Below are 17,130 nucleotides of genomic sequence, written 5' to 3'. Positions count from 1 at the left end.
CTGATATGAAGAGAAGTTCTAAATATATTACTAGGTAAAAGAGAAGATTATAAAACACTACATATGGTAGGATCCACTTTTGATAGGAAAGTATACATCTATGAATAGATAAAAATTCAGCCAGGATACACACCACCAACCTAGCAGTCAGCGGCTGCCTCAGGGTAGCAGGGTTGATTAGAAGTGGTTATTATTTCTTCTTTATGGCCTCCTACATTCTCTGGAAACAAAAGTTACTTTTTAAAACTTAAAAAATGATTAAGTTTTACAGTTTGGAATTCTTTCTTTTTAAAGAGACTCTGAAATTCTTTCTTTTTAAAGAGACTCTGAGTCTTTTAAAGAATAAGCCAAGGATGATATAATTGAAGCAGTTGTAAAACACATGGGCAAAGGAAATTGTTATCCAAAATCTGATTCCATTAATATCAGTTGACTTCAGTTGCAGAAGGCTGAAAGTCATGGAAGAAAAAGATTGTTTAAAATATTGTAGAAGAAAAGTAGGGTATTTTACAAAGAATACATTTTGGTAATGCTTTTAAATTTTCTTCTCTGAAAAGTACTTCTAGTTAGTGTATCCTAGAGGCAGGCCTCTACCCCGTATAACCTAACACCACGTTTTCAAGGAACAATGCCTGTTGCTGCAACTCGAGCATTCATCCACCGCCGAGCCAGGAAACTTCTCGGGACAAGGAGCACAATGCCAGGCCTTGTCCACGGTGGCGGAGACAGGGAGGCCAGACCCTGGGGAGCCGGAGCCAGGCGCAGCCACGGAAGTGGACCTGCACGTCCAGATCCCTGAAATGTCAGCTCGTGGAGGGACCCAGCCCTCCGGCAGGAAGCCGACTTGGTACGTGAACAGGGACAACGGGCTTCTGCCGAGGTGAGCAGAGCACAGATGAACTCGGTCTCCTCTGCGGTGATGCGAGAGCCCTGCGATGCCCGTGGAACGTGGACGGGCCTCGGGCTGCCATGCTGTCCACTGGGGCTTGCCCCTCTCGTCAACCCCGGCCTGCTGGAGATATTTCTAGTAACTATGGAGACATCCTTGCGGGAAAACCCCAGATTAGCAGAGCAGGAGTGAAGGCGGTGCCTGAGCCGCATGTCACATGGCCCGTGTATGACCCGTCAAAGAAGGATGTCTACTTACAGAGACGTACAGATTTACATCTCGTTCCTGACTGCTCTGGGCTCCACACACAGAACACTGCTGTAAGCCGGGAGAAATAAAGATGAGAGAGACCATGGAAATGAAGAAAAGAAAGGCACAGGCCTCTTCAGATCCTTGAAAGGAAGACTGAAACTTGCCTCTCCAGAGTGACACTACCTTAGCAGTCCTGGAAGCACAGTGTCTCAAGGATAACGGCTTGAAGGAGCGGTCACAGATGGGAGGAAGAACGGCAGAGTGTGATACCTACAGGACGACGGCGTGCAGGAACAGAGAAAAGTACTGCGGAAGGTGTGGCGCCGTAAGAAGGGGAGAAAACCTCAAAGGGCAGCAAGGCACAAAGGAGTTTGCAGCGCTATGTATGAAACACAAAGAACCCATTGTTTAAAGATGAATTTTAGCTTCTTTGAAAAATGAAAACTCAAAGAAAAGTTGAAAAGGATGACTGCCAATGGAAAACACTCCAGTCAACAATTTATGTCAGGGCAGCTACAGACAGCGGTGCAGGCTGTGTACTGAACAAGGGTAGCTTATCTGGGGGTGAAAGTGAAAGTCGCTCATTTGTGTCTGACTTTGCGAGCCCATGGACTATAGAGTCCACGGAATTCTCCAGGCCACAAGACTGGAGTGTGTAGCCTTTCCCTTCTCCAGGGGATCTTCCCAACCCAGGGATCAAACCCAGGTTTCCCACATTGCAGGTGAATTCTTTACCAGCTGAGCCACAAGGGAAGCCCTATCTGGGCATGGATCAGTATTCAACATCACAGACATCATAGATTTACATATTTATTAAGACAGTATTCCAGTAGATGGCACTGTCTTGACGAAGGGTGTTTTTAAAAATTTGCAATGGCCCACCAAAAGCCTTGACTTGACCGAAAAAGCACTAAAACTCGTAACTAGAGGGACTCCATGAAATTAGTAGCAATTTTCATTTTTTAGAAACAAACTTCTATGCCTTTAAAGTCAGATAATATATAAGGGTAAAGCAACTATAGGCAGAGCTACTCAAATATCAATTTCATTTGCTCTGTTTCCTGTTTATTTCCTTAATTGCTTCCAGGTAATCCAGTGTTCTTTATTTGTAATCTTTTACTTTTTAAGGTAATGGAACATTGTTCTCTTACGCCTCTTAAAAAATGAAAAGGGGAAATTGCACCAATTGAAGCAGTGAATCGCACTCTAATAAATTTGTGCAATTTCTATTACTGACTCATAAATATTTAAGGACAGGCATCCAAACCACCACCCAGGCAAATTCTATATTGGACACTTTCAAGTACATATGTCTTTTAGTAAACACTGTAAGTGCCTTTATCTAGATCACAGAAAAATAGCCTGCATTTCAAATTCTGAAAATTGGGCAAATTAAATATTGGTTGGCACAGCATGATCTGACTCTATCTTTCTGATTTTCCCACTTCTGCTTTTCCTCTAGTAATGGAGAGAAAAAAAAAAAACTATTCAGGTAAATACTTCCTGCATCTTGGAGCAGAGCAAGCCAGGTGTGAGAAGGTTTTCTTATAGGCCTGCAATCTGATATCCCCACGGACACTGAATTATTAATGGAGAAGAGAGAACAAATAACCAAGAGAAGGTTCTTGGCAGCCATTGTTTGAAGTTCATGGTGTTACACAACATCAAGCATGTCCAATTCACCTGCCAGGAGCTATCTGATTCTTACTCTAGGGTTCCATTTTCCTACTTCGATCTCATCCAGCATCTGGCTGGGTGATGGTCCATGTCAGAAGATGTAGATCTTCTTTTTATTCCATTAAACTTTGGGATCTGGTTATGATATCATGCCTCATATATTTTCATCTACAAATGATCACATTAGCTGGTTATCTACTCCCGGCAGAACCTAGGGTTGTGCCGGGAAAGGAAATCGAAAAATCAAGATTGTATTAGTCTCTTAAGCCTCCAGTCTTTCTGTTCTCCTGGATCCGGGTAGACCCATCTCATTTGTCAGGCAGAATGGCATTAAGAATGCCACGCGCTATCTCAAAGGGGACACAGAGACTTCTTTACACTTAGATTGAATTTTCTCCACTCTAAGGTTAAAGAGGCAGAAGAACTGCTGTTTTAGCATTTACAGTGAAGCTCCAACTGAAGGACTGATTCAGTGGAGGTGCCCCCAGGAGGGCACAGACATGGGTGGAAAAAGGGTAAGTTCAAGGCATGGGTGAGCAGGACCACGTGATCCAAAATCCCAGCTGCTAAGCAGATTGATTTCACTGCCTGGCCACATGGGGTGCCCTGGTGGACTGTCGACTGCTTTGCTTTTGGGACGATGATCCTAATTTAAGCGGCTGAGTCTAAGTTATTAGGATGATTTTTTTAAAAAGGCATTTTCAAGCTAGTTCTTTAAATGATGTCTAGAATTTGCTTCAAAATAATCTAGGGGAAGGAAGAACAAAACGAAGGGATGGATGAGACAACATTTGTGAACTAACATGAACTGCTAATTGTTTAAACTCTGTTCTGCGTGCATTCTCTGCTTTTGCCTATATTTGAAATTTTCCATTGTAAGAGGTTTTGAAAAATGAGACTGAGAGTCAGTGATCCAGAAACCTGCCAGTTACTGGTTTCAACCCTTAGCTTTACCTAAAACCTCTTTTATGAAATAGCTAACAAGGAATGTTGTCTAATATCACTTTCTCTTTCCATGTCTCCCGTCTTGTAATCAAGATATCAACAAACAGAATTGCCAATGGACAGCTGTGATGAGGGGGGGTTGGATGAGGAGAGGGGTGCAGTCATCAGCCTTTATGGGATGGGCTTCCTGTAGCCTGGGTAAACCAGCACACGTCGGAATGACAAGCTATGGAGTGTCTCGCCCTGGGCTTCTACACTTTCCCTCTGTTCTTGTGGTTGCAATTACAGTGAAGATTAATAATGATAATCAACTGCAGGGGAAGTTGTGGGTTGATAAAGGACAGGGAGATAATTGTAGAGAATCAGTTTCTTACTTCAGCTCTGCACATCTCTTTTCTCCTCTGGTTCCCCCGGATCTCCAGACCTCAAGAGCAGGCCCCAACGTGTAGAGGGGCTCAGGCAACCACTGGCATTTGAAAATGCCTGATCCTAATACTGCATTGAGGCCAGCATCCAGGGCTGCCCTTCACAAGTAAAGGACCTCACATATGTCCGGGAACCCTTAAAATGGACAACTCCGAACTTGAACTTCAATCATTAGCCATCCTTCTGGACAGTCAGCTTCTTCTAGGAAATCAAACACGGAAATCAGGTAACTAACCAAATGTTCCACTTAGTGCTTAAAAAAATCAGGAGATATGGAAATTTGGAGGCTTGATGCAAATCTTTTTGGAAAGTATCACAAACCAACCTTAAAACATAACCCCCATTAGTTGATCTTGTGCAAACTTCTTATAAAAAACATAGTTCTTTCTAAAACAGGAATCAAAAAAGAAGAGATAGAACTAGCTTTTTTTTTTTCTTTTTTCTGCTATCAGTAACTCAGGTTATAGAGGATTTCTTGGCACAAGGCAGCTTGATTCTATTCCACCTTAAGTAATGAGGTGAGAAGGGAAAAAAAAACAGAGATCTCTTTGAGGAGAGGCTAGTTGGGCAACTTGCCCAATCAAAGGAAAAATAAAAACACACCAAGGATTTTGTCGAAGAACAATAAACCGAGAAACCTGTAACACTGATTTCTGAATGCTATCATGGGGTGGGGTGGGGGGCCCATAGGAAGAATCTCTTCCTTTGCTTTGGGCAAAAGATCTGATTTGGATTTCTTCTTACTCATAATCTCCCAGCAACAGGAGAATTTAAGGATTGCTTCATATTTGCCAAATGGCTTTTAAAAAAGTCTTTTCTATCCTATAATTATGCTCTAGCTCCAGCCAAGGGAATTGAGGCTAAGAGGCATATTTCACTTGTTTGGGGCTAGTTCAAACCTCCTCTTCCCTCTTCCCAGGGAACATCTGAAAAGCATGCCATAACAAGGTCTCTCAGCATACCTTTCTTTCACATAAGTATCATCATGTAATCTTAAAGAGTCAGCAGGAAACCTCCAAGGAGACACTGCTGGGGTCCTGCCCAGATCACCTTTAATGCACCAGTGCACCCACCCCCATGGTGCTGGGAGTGTTGGCTGCTAACAGCGAGATCCACCCTCATGGTTGGAGTGGTGGGCCACACATTCCCTGCTGAATTAGTAGATAATAAGGGGGTACCAAGAGCTGGCTCCTTTACCTTGAGGCAGGATTTACTCTGTGGTGCAATCCACGTCTCAGAATTCTCCGTGGAAGTGAACTGGAGCTAGAATACAGCTCACGCCCTGTGCTCGCTCAGCAACCCTTCCCTCTCCCAACCCACTGCACCCCGGCAGGTGGCCCTGAGAGCACACCCACATGAGCATCCTGTCTCAGGCTCTGCTTCTAGGGAACCTGACCTGTGACATTTCAGGAAGCCTATGGAAGCAAATTGACACCTATTATCTTTAATGTGCTGTCTTTCGACATCTATCAATTTGGCCAATTTCATGTGTTTAAACAAATGAATATAGCATAGACACTAAAAAAATAGCCTTAAGATTACATTTTATGCTTTCAAATTATGGTGCTGGAGAAGACTCTTGAGAGTCCCTTGGACAGCAAGGGGATGAAACCAGTCAATCCTAAGGGAAATCAATCCTGAATATTCATTGGAAGGACTGATGCTGAAGCTCCAATGCTTTGGCCACTTGATGTGAATAGCAGACGCACTGGAAAAGACCCTGATGATGGGAAAGATTGAAGGTGAAAGGAGAAGAGAATGGCAGAGGATGAGATGGTTGGATAGCACCACTGATTCAATGGACATGAACTTGGACTAACTCCGGGAGATGGTGAAGGGACAGGGAGGCCTGGGATGCTGCAGTCCATGGGGTCACAAAGAGTCGGACACACTTAGTGACTGAACAACAAGATCACATGGTGAAGGCAGACGAATGTCCAGCAGTTTGCACCTCCTACTTGGGCATCCAACTGAACAGACAAAATCATTTCTCTACCCCCCAGACCAATTTCCCAACACAACGAACAGACCAGATCAGGTCGCAAGACTAGCTTCCCATCTGTACGCTCACACGTGGATCAAGGCCAAGACCTTGATCTTGGGTTCTGCCAGAGGCAGATTCTGTCCCTAACACGATACAAACCCTGTGTAAAGCAAGCTGGCTCTGTGTTAATTACTGTTTAATACGTGCCAGTCCCACATTTCAATTCACAGGATTAAAAAGAAACAGCTCAGGCGAAGGTTCAAAGGGGCACTGCTCCCGTGTACTCTGAGCATCCTGTGTGACGCTCTGAGCCTGAGTCCCGTCACATCTTCTGCCCCAAGAATTAAAACCACAAAATCCATCAACAGTTCCCACCAGGAAGAATCTATGTTTTCTCAGGAAAGTTCCTTGACTTAAAGCTGTCCAAGGGGGAGAAGCATCCTTCTCTGGTGGCCCAGTGGTTAGGATTCTGTGCTGCCAACGCAGGGGCACAGGTTCCACCCCTGGTTGGAGAACTAAGATCCCACATGCCGCATGGCATGTCCAATAGATAAATAAAATACATTTTTTAAAAAGCCTTCCAAGGCAGAGACTGTCTCTCCCCAGAGCTCCTTTTCCAGTGATGGGGTCTGCGCTTGCTGGCACTTGCCTGCCAGCTCAGATCTGGGTGGTTATAAGGCTCGGAACGGGTGGCAGATGGGCAGGCAGCCCCTTGGCTAGCCTTCTCTTAAAACTCCTCTGGCAAATGGGGAAGTTTCCTTTCCTACAGTTGTTAGTGATGTCAGTTTTCCTGCAAGTTTTGAAAGCACTGTCTTTCTTCTACATTTTTGCGCTCCTAACAATGCCGTGAGTTAAAAAGTTGGGATGTCCCCGGTGACAAGCGATCAGCTCACAGCTGCAAAGCTCCTGAGGAACACAGCTGAACTCGGCCTACCAACCGAGTGAGGCTTTCCCTGAGACACAGACCCAGCTCCCAGTCACAGTCCGGCCACCCGCTTCAACCCTCAAGTCAGGAAACTTCTGCCCAAGAGGGTAATAAATATCCATGTCACGATATCATTGTAAAGAATTAAAGAAAACCATAGCATAAGGAAAACTCGCAGCACAGAGACAGCCTCGGATGTTTAATAACTATGAATGGTCTTTCCCCTTGGGGTCCTTTGCCTTCTCTACTGTTTCCACCAACCAAAGTTCAAACCCAAAACGGTGGAAAGGGGGTGACTTCTGAACCCAGTGCAAGAAAAAGGTTTGAGGAACGCTGTTCAAACTGTGATGCGGGCCTGATGGCCCTGCCAGAGGGCATCCCCAGGGGACCCCACAGTGGCCTACCTGGTGGTCGTCCGGAGGGTGTTTTCTTTCTGAGTGTGCTCTTTGCTCACCTTCTCTGTAAAGAGAGAGGATGAAACAGACATCGCTTAGGTTGTTCTGACTCAACCTGTGTGTTTAAAGCTGAAGCAGAAACACCATCCACACCTCTTTCTCTCTTGTGGTTTTCTTTTGGTTTCTCTTTCAAGCATTCAAACCCTTCCTGTCTTACTGGTAAAGATAGGCAACAGAAGCATGTCAACAGCACCTACCAAAATAGTTTATTAAAAACCAATCAAAGGGAAAGAGTTACTAACAAAGCACAAGCATGTGTCTGATTTTCATCAGGCCTCAGTAAGTACATGTACATACCACACACACACACACACAGAGATGTGCACAAAGATAGTTATTTCGATTATATTTTCCCCCCAACTGAAAAATGTCTGCTTTTCTCTGATTCAGCATGAAAACTGCAGTTGTTGCAACTGTTCCGCTTCTGACTTTGATGACAACCTTTAAGCATCCCGTATTGTCAGGCCCCTTTGTGAGGCAGGCTATAAAAACAGTCGTGAGACCTCTGGGTTTGAGAGACATTCAGTGCTTATTCTGATAAATGTCACAGGGGACAAAAAAATACCATTCGACGAGGGGAGGTAAGCTCTCCCTTACTCCGTCTTGAGGTCTGTATCTACCAGCTGTCAGAAATTATTTAATTAGCTTTCAGGAGCACAGAAGTTGACCTCTGGTCTTCTCTAACCAGTTCAAATGTGAGGCTTCTGACTGTCACAGCTCTCAATGGCTTCTTTTAAGTCTCCAGAGGAAACCTGGCCACCTCTACAAGGGTTTCAGATTTCCACGGCAGGGCAAGTGAAAAACCCCTAATCTCATGGATTTGGGGAGAAAATGTAAACAAAGATTAATGCTATCTTTCCCATGCTTTTAAACACTGGTCTGAGGCTGCTGCATGCGTGTTTGCTTGGACGATTCCTTTCTGTCCGCTCAACAGTGGCAATGAGGGTGAATTTGGATTCACAGGCAGGGTTCTTTGAAAGAGCAGGAAATCGGGGCTAAATGACTTGCTTGAGGTCACCAGGGCATTCAGTGACAGCGCCAGAGTGAGAACTCTCAGACACAAAGTTTTGAGCTGATAGTAGACCGTGATAATGTACTGCTGGAGATAGAGACTTCTTGAAAAGAACCATACTGGCCTCACTTCTGCAAATCTGAACTACCAAATCACTCACAAAATTACATTGTTTTTAGAGATGCATTCAGCCTGTTTTGCTTTTTTTTTTTTTTTAAGAAAAACATCTTGCATGTTTGGAGCATCTTTGGAACTCGCAAAGAACCACATGGCCTATTCAGTTTACTGACTTCACTATTTCCACCTCTCTGAGCTCTGCACAAACACAGTTCTTGTTTGAGAACCCAGGGCCATCACTTTCAGCACCAACCAGTAACTTCACAGCTATGGGTGGTGTCACAAGGCCAATGAGAAAATGAGCTATCAGAGTGGCATGCAGATCCTAGCTTCTTTCCTTTTTCTGGGGTTTTTCTTAGTGGAGAAAAGTTAGCATTTAAATAAATGTGGCATTTAAATAATGGGTGTTTTAAATCTGCAAGTCACAGCAAAACAGAGTTTATGAAATATCAGTGACAAACACTACTGATGTCTGAGTTTCAGTATGTAGGCTAATGCTTGACCAAAGATAATGTATCTGTATTTCTATATAAGTCTGAATCTTGTATGAATCTCCTTCATTCATCTCAATCACATTCAAACAGTAACAGCACATTAAATTTGATAACAACGAAGAGGATGCTGCTTGAAAGAGGTAATAAAGGGAACAACTTAGGTTCTAGGACCCTTACCTTTTCTATTAAGACATTTAGCTGAGCTAGCAACTGACTTCTAGACTTTGAATTCTAAGTAGTCGAAGTAGAAAAGGTTGGTTTACAGAAAATATTCTACTAGGTTATAGCTGGGGAAAGAGTCCTTACAGTTTCATCTTTTACTTTTCTCTTTCCTTGACTTTTTGTAGGAGCAAGATATAGTAAAATCTCATTAATTCCGACCACACTGCTTTGGAATTCACGGTAATTCAGTCGCTGTTAGAGTAAATTGAAGTTAATCTTTGGCACATTAGGAAAAAAAGAAAAAAAAAGGCTGTTAATCAGATGAACTGCCTAAACAAAACTAGAGGTGAGATATTTCATCCATGCAACAGGGGTCTTTTGCATGGAACTGAATAGAGTTCTAATTTCAAATGATTCTTAACTATTTATTAAAGGAAGTTTGCCAGGAGTTTGACTTGGCAACATCTGATGGACTGTTCATTTGAGTGGCGGAATCCATGTTAAACTAACAAAATGGATTTCTGTCTAAAAAAGCCTATAATGCAGCTGTTTTTTTTACCTTTGTTAGAGTGGCTTTCCCTCAAATCAGCCTCAACTATTGACATTTTGTTTTTACCCTGCAAGAAAACATACCTGACAGCTGAAAGAGCAGCTCGGAAGCCATCTTCACGGAGATGTCCTGGCTGAATAGGTTTCTCTCCGGGGGCACTCTGCCTTCTGGCAGCTTCTGCAAGGGTTCCGTTCTCTCTCGCCCGATTAAAGTGCTGTAGCCCACGTTGCAGCTGGGTGAGATGGAGACCTGCGAGTCCGGGATGTCAACCTCCATGGGCTCCTCTTTAATCTTCACCATCTGAGTGTCCTTGTAGCTTTCCGCTGCAAACAGGTGAGTGAAGAACAAAAATGCTAGAGTTTCATAATTCTGAACCAAACCCAGTCTTTCATCACGGAGAGAACTACAAGGGAGCGGTTAAGAAGAAAGCACCAGGGCAAACCTTCCAGTTTAACCTTATGACCGACCTAGCAATCCTTACTCCCGGGCATATGCCCTGAGAAAACCATAATTCAAAAAGACACATGTACCCCAAGGTTCACTGAAGCATTATTTTCTTTTTTTTTTCCCATTTATTTTTATTAGTTGGAGGCTAATTACTTTACAATATTGTAGTGCTTTTTGCCATACATTGACATGAATCAGCCCTGGGTGTACATGTGTTCCCCTTCCTGAACCCCCCTCCCACTTCCTTCCCCATCCCATCCCCCTGGGTCTTCCCAGTGTACCAACCCCGAGCACTTGTCTCATGCATCCAACCTGGACTGGTGATCTGTTTCACACTTGATAATATACATGTTTCAATGCTGTTCTCTCAGATCATCCCACCCTCGCCTTCTCCCATAGAGTCCAAAAGTCTGTTCTGTACATCTGTGTCTCTTTTTCTGTCTTGCATATAGGGTTATCGTTACCATCTTTCTAAAGTCCATATACATGCATTACTATACTGTATTGGTGTTTGTCTTTCTAACTTAACTTCACTCTGTATAATGGACTCCAGTTTTATCCATCTCATTAGAATGTATTAATGTATTAATGATTCAAATGTATTATTTTTAATGGCTGAGTAATATTCCATTGTGTATATGTACCACAGTGAAGCATTATTTTCAATAGCTAGGACATGGAAGCAACCTAGATGTCCGCCAGCAGATGAATGGATACAGAAGATGTGTATACAATGGAATATTACTCAGCCATAAAAAGGGATGAAATAGGGTCATTTGTAGTGCTGTGGAGTGAACCTAGGACTCTGTCATACAGAGTGAAGCAAGTCAGAAAGAGAAAAGCAAGTTATCATATAATAATGTATATACATGGAATCTAGACAAATGTTACTGATGAGCCTCTCTGCAGGGAAGGAGTGGAGATGCAGGTATAGAAAGCAGATGTGAGGTCACAAGGTGGGGAAGAGGAGGGTGGGGTGAACTGGGAGGGCAGCACTGACACATAAGCACTGTCAAGTGTGAAACAGGCAGCTAGCGGGAGGCTGCTGAGTAGCACAGGGAGTCAGGTCGGGGCCCTGTGATGACCGAGGCGGTGGGAGAGGCGGGGCGGGAGCGAGGCTCATGAGCGAGGGCATTCATGCACACATATAGCTGACTCACTGTGCTGTACAGCAGAAATGAACAGAATGTTGCAAAGCAATTATACTCCAAGTTTTTTTAAAAAAAGAAAACTAGTTTAACTCATCTGACTTCCAGAAAAGGTAGGAAATGGAAGCTCAGAGAGGTCATGTGACCTGCTCAAGGTCACACGAATGGCAGCAGAAGTAGACTGAATGTCTCCAGATCTAGAACCAGGTTTCCTGACCACAGTCTCGTGATCACTTTCACACACTATTTCTTCTCTGCCGTGCTGCCTCTAGAACGTATAGAGAACACAGCAAATATCTGCCCTTGTTTTATAACACACTCAGGTTCAGTGAAGCAAGTAAGAGCGAGCATATTCATACTATGATTTCCTCCCCCTCTTTTGAAAGCTCTGATCAATATATTTTTCTTTCTTTTCCAGAGCACCTATATTAATAAAATAAATAGGGTTGATGCAACCAAGACATTTATACCTTGCTGGGAGCTAGTAATCCTCAAGACCACCTAGGAAGTTAATTGCAGCCCAAGGATTAACACTTAGAAAAACAGCAATCCTACAAGTTATAATAACAGTTCAACCTGCTGACTGCTCTAGCTTTAGGTGTGGCTATTGAACATTTGGTCTCTAGGTTGAAACACACATTTACTTTGGAAGGCTAGAGTGTCTTTATGGACATGTGTTCCTTAGAGTTAATGAGAGAACACCCTGGAAACAAGGTGGGACAATTAGCCCAGCCATTAATTTGGGTCACTTTGAAATAAGGCCACTTTCAAATCAGTAAACATTTGTTAGCTATTACTGTACACTGTACACTCAAGCATTCTGGAAAACCTAAAAAAAACCCCCAAAAGGGCTAGATAGATAGATGACAGACTGGATTACCGAGGCAGGCCCTGAATCCAACAAGTGTCCATATCACACACAGATGAGGATGGAAAAGGCCACGTGAGGACAGACCCTGTGCTGGAGACCGAGTGCTGGTATTAACATGTGGAAGCCTAGTCACCAGTGTGACAGTGCTTGGAAGTAGGGCCTTTGGGAGGTGATCAGGTTATGAGGAGCCATCCCCCACGCACTGCATTCGTGCCCTTATGAAGAAAACCCCGGAGAGCTCCTTTGCCCCTTCTTCCATGTGAGGACACAGGGCAAGGGTGCCTGACAGTGAACCAGGAAGAAGGCGCTCATTTGACCACACTGGCACCTTGATCCTCGCCTCCCAGACGCCAGATCTGCAAGAAATACACTGCTGTTGTTTACAAGCTACCCAGGCCATGATGTTCTAGTACAGAAGCCCAAACAGACTAAGACAAACAGAGAGACTAGAGTTTTGCAGTCATAAGCTAAGGACTGCCTGGAGCCAACAGAAATTTGGAAGGAGTGAGGAAAGATTCTCCCCTAGAACCTTCAGATTTCAGACTGCTGGCTCCCATTTCTGTTGCTTTCAGCTACCAAGTTGGTGGTAATCTGTGATGGATGGATGGATAGATAGATACATATATACTGGGTTGGCCAAAAAGTTCATTTGGGTTTTTCCTTAAGGTCCTAAGGGAAAACCAGAATGAAAATTTTGGCCAGCCCAGTGGGTGGATAAATAGACAGGTGGACAAAAAGACATAAGAGTAAGAGGCAATAGTACACAAGTGCAGATCTATGGGACAGTTAGGAGATACGACAGGGAAATCTCATTGCTCTAAGTGGGCTAGTCAGAGAAAGCTAGGCTCTCCTTGCCAAGTATGAGGCAGGTGAAAGTAAAGTATATGCAGACTATTGATTTGCAATAAAGAAGATAGAGGAGTATTTTTAATGGAACGAAATTAATAGGATGCTACCCATAAGGTTTCATGTAAGAAGTGTGCTAATTGTGCTTTTTTTCTTCCTGACGTATTACACATGCTTCTCAGAGAAAACGACCTGATTTTTGTCAGGAACTAAACTACAGGCAACAGTTTTATTTAATTTAGATCCCTCTCCCCACATTCCTGCCAAGCTTTTTTTTTTTTTCCCTTTTATCTTTGCATGTCTGTGACGCTCATAAAAACCAAGTCCATTGATTTGATTATCCTAAAAAAAAAAAAACAAAAACAGAAAAGAAAAGAAGAATATAAAGCTTTCCAAGTTACATGCCTGGCTTCTACGCCTTTACTTCTGGCCCATCTGATTCTTTCTTGAGTCCTGACTGCGCCCCCTGACCCCTTAAGGGATCTGGGGACTTGACAGCCATCCTGACCTTCCCTTAGATCACCCATAGGTGCAGTCACCACACACAGTGCCCTCTCTGTGTCCCCTCAAACTACTCAGGATTTGGAAAATAAACAGCGGGGTCAGTGTCACAGGTACATAATGATGTCTCTGAACCTTGCCAGTCATTCCAAGGCCCGAGGACAAACACAAAGGGATGCTAGAAAGGGATTCATTTCATTTAAAAAAAAAAAAAAAAACTTAACAAACAAAAAAAGAGCAAAGCTAGAAAGAAGCTCTATTATTTATCTCCCCCAAACCCCCTTTCCCCAGCTTTGCCCCTGGATTAAAAATCACCTATTTCCACTCCTGGATTTAAGGAAATCAGTTTTGCCCACCAGCTTTCAAATGTTTTATTTTTCATATTTTTTAAAAACATTTTAATACAACAAAGATAAAAAATAATATGTTAGTTAAATCTGGATTTAATTTAGAATCAAAATATTTACTGAAATACAACACCGTGCTTCAAGGTATGGCTAACCACAGGAACTATCACATCTTCAAGTAACACTAAAATTACTTGAAACACTAAAGTAACTCTTGAAGTTTCTCTGCAGCTTGGGTGACATTTAGGCAGAATTCTTGGAAGAAAAATGCCCACTTTCTGCTGTGTGCTTAGTCGATCAGTTGTGTCCAACTCTTTGTGACCCCATGGACTGTAGCCTGCCAGGCTCCTCTGTCCCTCGGGATTCTCCAGGCAAGGATACTGGAGCGGGTTGCCATGCCTTCCTCCAGGGGATCGTCCCAACCCAGGGATTGAACCCAGGTCTCCAGCATTACAGGCAGATTCTTTACCGACTGAGCCACCAGGTAAGCCCAAGCTAATTTTGCTTCCCCCATTAGGTGCCAGTTCCATGCCCTTTGTTTCATATCAAAAATACTTCAGTCATCCTAACAATTCATAGATGCTCTGAATAACAGATTGTTAAATTCAAGCATTTTAAAGATGATATTACTAACTGGTAACATTACTTGGCTAGTTCAGAGGACCCAATAGTTCAGATTGAAACAGACCTGAAATAACAATGAAATTAACATAGGATTCCTTCTCCCTCCATACTGGGCACAAAGCTTCCTCATGTTTAAACATGCGTACACTGAATAAAAGTCCGCTGGCTATTTTAGGGTAGAACATATTCTAAAAAACCAACTTTGGGGGGGAGCTGAATTATGACTTATACATTTCACAGATGCTTTTATTGAACTTAATGCAAAATAATAGGCCACATTTTAGTTACTTGAAACTGGTGGCATTTACTGCGGGGTGAGGAAAAGGTGAGAGGGGAACCACGGTCATTTCAGTCACTCAAAGCTACTCAAAGACAGAGAAGGAAAACACCTTCAGTCTCTTTCCTTTCTCATTGGTCACCTGAAGCAATCTGACTTTTGATGTTACTAACAAATCAGTTTTTTAAAAGCTACTTGGGATAATTTCAAGTATGATTTTTCCATGAAGTGCTTTCTTTTCTGTCTTATGACAACTCTTGACCTTTCAAAACTGCCCAAAACACTGATGGCTGCTAAAAAACCTTTAGCATTTGTAACCTACCTGACAAACTCCAGACTCACTGAGAAGTTTTCACACTGATAGCTCAATGGGCAAGTGAAACATAATGCAATAAATATTTTTATAGTCTGTACACTTCCATGCAATAGCATCCTTGCCAAGTGTTTCCTTACCTCTTTTTAAAAAGCAGGGTTTCTGAACCTATGGACTTCTGAAGCCACATACTTCCCTGCCATGGGAGGCTGTGCTGTGTACTTCAGGATGTTTAGCAACTCCTCCAGTCTCTAACCACTAGATACCAGAAGCACCAGTCCCCTAATTGTGACAACCACAAATAACTCCAGACATCTCCAAAGTCCTCTGGGGGGCAAAATCTCCCCAGTGGAAAAATACGGCTGTAAAGTTTTGCCATACTCTTTGTTTTGCCTTCTCCTCTGACCCCATTTAATTAGCATCCAAGGCAAAGAAGAAAGAAGCTCCTTCTAAGTTCCAGCTTGGTTCAACAGTATCTCAGCCCAGCTGGCCCAGGATGCAGGAGGCGGGCTGACTTGGGAACAAAGTTTCTGCTACATTTCTTTCTTGGTCCGCAGCTCGCTCCCTTTTGTGTGGAGCATCTTGGGCTTCCCAGGTGGCTTGCTGGTAAGGAGTCTGCCTGCCAAGCAGGAGATGCGGGTTTGATCCCTGGCTTGGGAAGATGCCCTGGAGGAGGGCCTGGCAACCCACTCCAGTACTCTTGCCTGGGAAACCCATGGACAGAGGAGCCTGGCGGGCTACAGTCCATGGAGTCGCAAAGAGTCGGACACGACTGAGAGACTAACAGCAGCAGCATTCTAATACAACAGCCGTTGAATTCATCACTTCATGCACTCTAAGCTTTGACATCCCCACCCAGGGACATGTCTACACATCCAGGATTCTACTCTTTCCCGACATCTGCCCCCTTCACACACATTCTCGATTCCTCTGGACTCTCTTCCTAAAATGATAAGACAAATATTAATTTGACTCCAGTGGTCTCTACTGATATTTCAACAGAGAACTCGGCATATGGGAAGAGATGGGAGAGTGTCAAAAGTAGGTGATGCCTGGGAGGTGGATTGTGGGTGACTCTTTACTGCAATGCTTATTTGTATTTTGTAATTCTCTATGATGAATATGAGTATCTTGTCATGTCGTGGAGTTTTTTATTTTTTTTAATGGAAAACAATTATATGCACTTCCTCTTTAGAGGTACACAGAACAGTGTGCACGCCTGGAAGCATCAATTGAGTTGTTTGTGACTCCAACAAACCGCATTCAAACCCTGCTTGGCAACAGAGGAGAAAAAAGCAATGGGAATGCTGTAACGCTGTTTTCTTTCCCTCCTTCATAAACACAAATATATATTAGCTATCAAACTGGGTTATTTCATTCATCAGTCACTCAGTCATTCTATAATCTTTTTTTTTTGAAACATCTGCCATGTACTCAGAACTATGATGGCTGATTCATGGTATTCAGAGGTAAATAAGATGAGGTTCTTGCCCTCAAGCAGTTTAAATCCAAATGGACGGATGATCAGACAAGTATCAACAGCCCTCTCATATAAGAAGTAAAATTCAAATGTAGGGTGGGAAGAGGAGTTGTGGAAGATCAGAAACCAAAGCACAGAAGTGGAATTGTACTTGACCAGGAGCATCCAGGGAATATCACATTGTCTGTCTGTCTAGAGCATCAAAGTTGGAAGGTGCAACTGGCTCCCTGACTGAGCAGGACTTGGGGGATGTCAATGTAAGAGCAACTCTATCTTTGTCTGCCAGTCTTTAAATCTGCCTGGCAGGAAAATGTTCTTCTCTTGTTCCCGGGTGAAAACTCAGGCAGACTTAAAACCTGGTAATGCTTAGATAATGCAAGGCCTAACA

General features: G+C 43.3%; 1 protein-coding gene across 5 annotated transcripts in view; it reads right to left on the bottom strand.

Annotated features, from left to right (window-relative positions):
* Positions 1-17,130, bottom strand: part of ZNF827 (zinc finger protein 827) — a 186,300-nt gene that overhangs the window by 77,038 nt on the left and 92,132 nt on the right. For all 5 annotated transcript variants that reach the window (XM_020892016.2, XM_020892019.2, XM_020892017.2 and 2 more), the window contains exons 6-7: positions 9,972-10,211; positions 7,503-7,557 (exon numbers count right to left, since the gene is read on the bottom strand). In XM_020892016.2, the coding sequence (XP_020747675.2) occupies positions 7,503-7,557; positions 9,972-10,211 (295 nt within the window). The remainder of the gene's footprint in view (positions 1-7,502; positions 7,558-9,971; positions 10,212-17,130) is intronic.

Source organism: Odocoileus virginianus, chromosome 12 (genome assembly GCF_023699985.2).
Source record: "Odocoileus virginianus isolate 20LAN1187 ecotype Illinois chromosome 12, Ovbor_1.2, whole genome shotgun sequence".
Classification (NCBI taxonomy): domain Eukaryota; kingdom Metazoa; phylum Chordata; class Mammalia; order Artiodactyla; family Cervidae; genus Odocoileus; species Odocoileus virginianus.
Note: the sequence above shows the minus strand (reverse complement) of the source record. Positions and strands in the feature narration are given on the sequence as shown.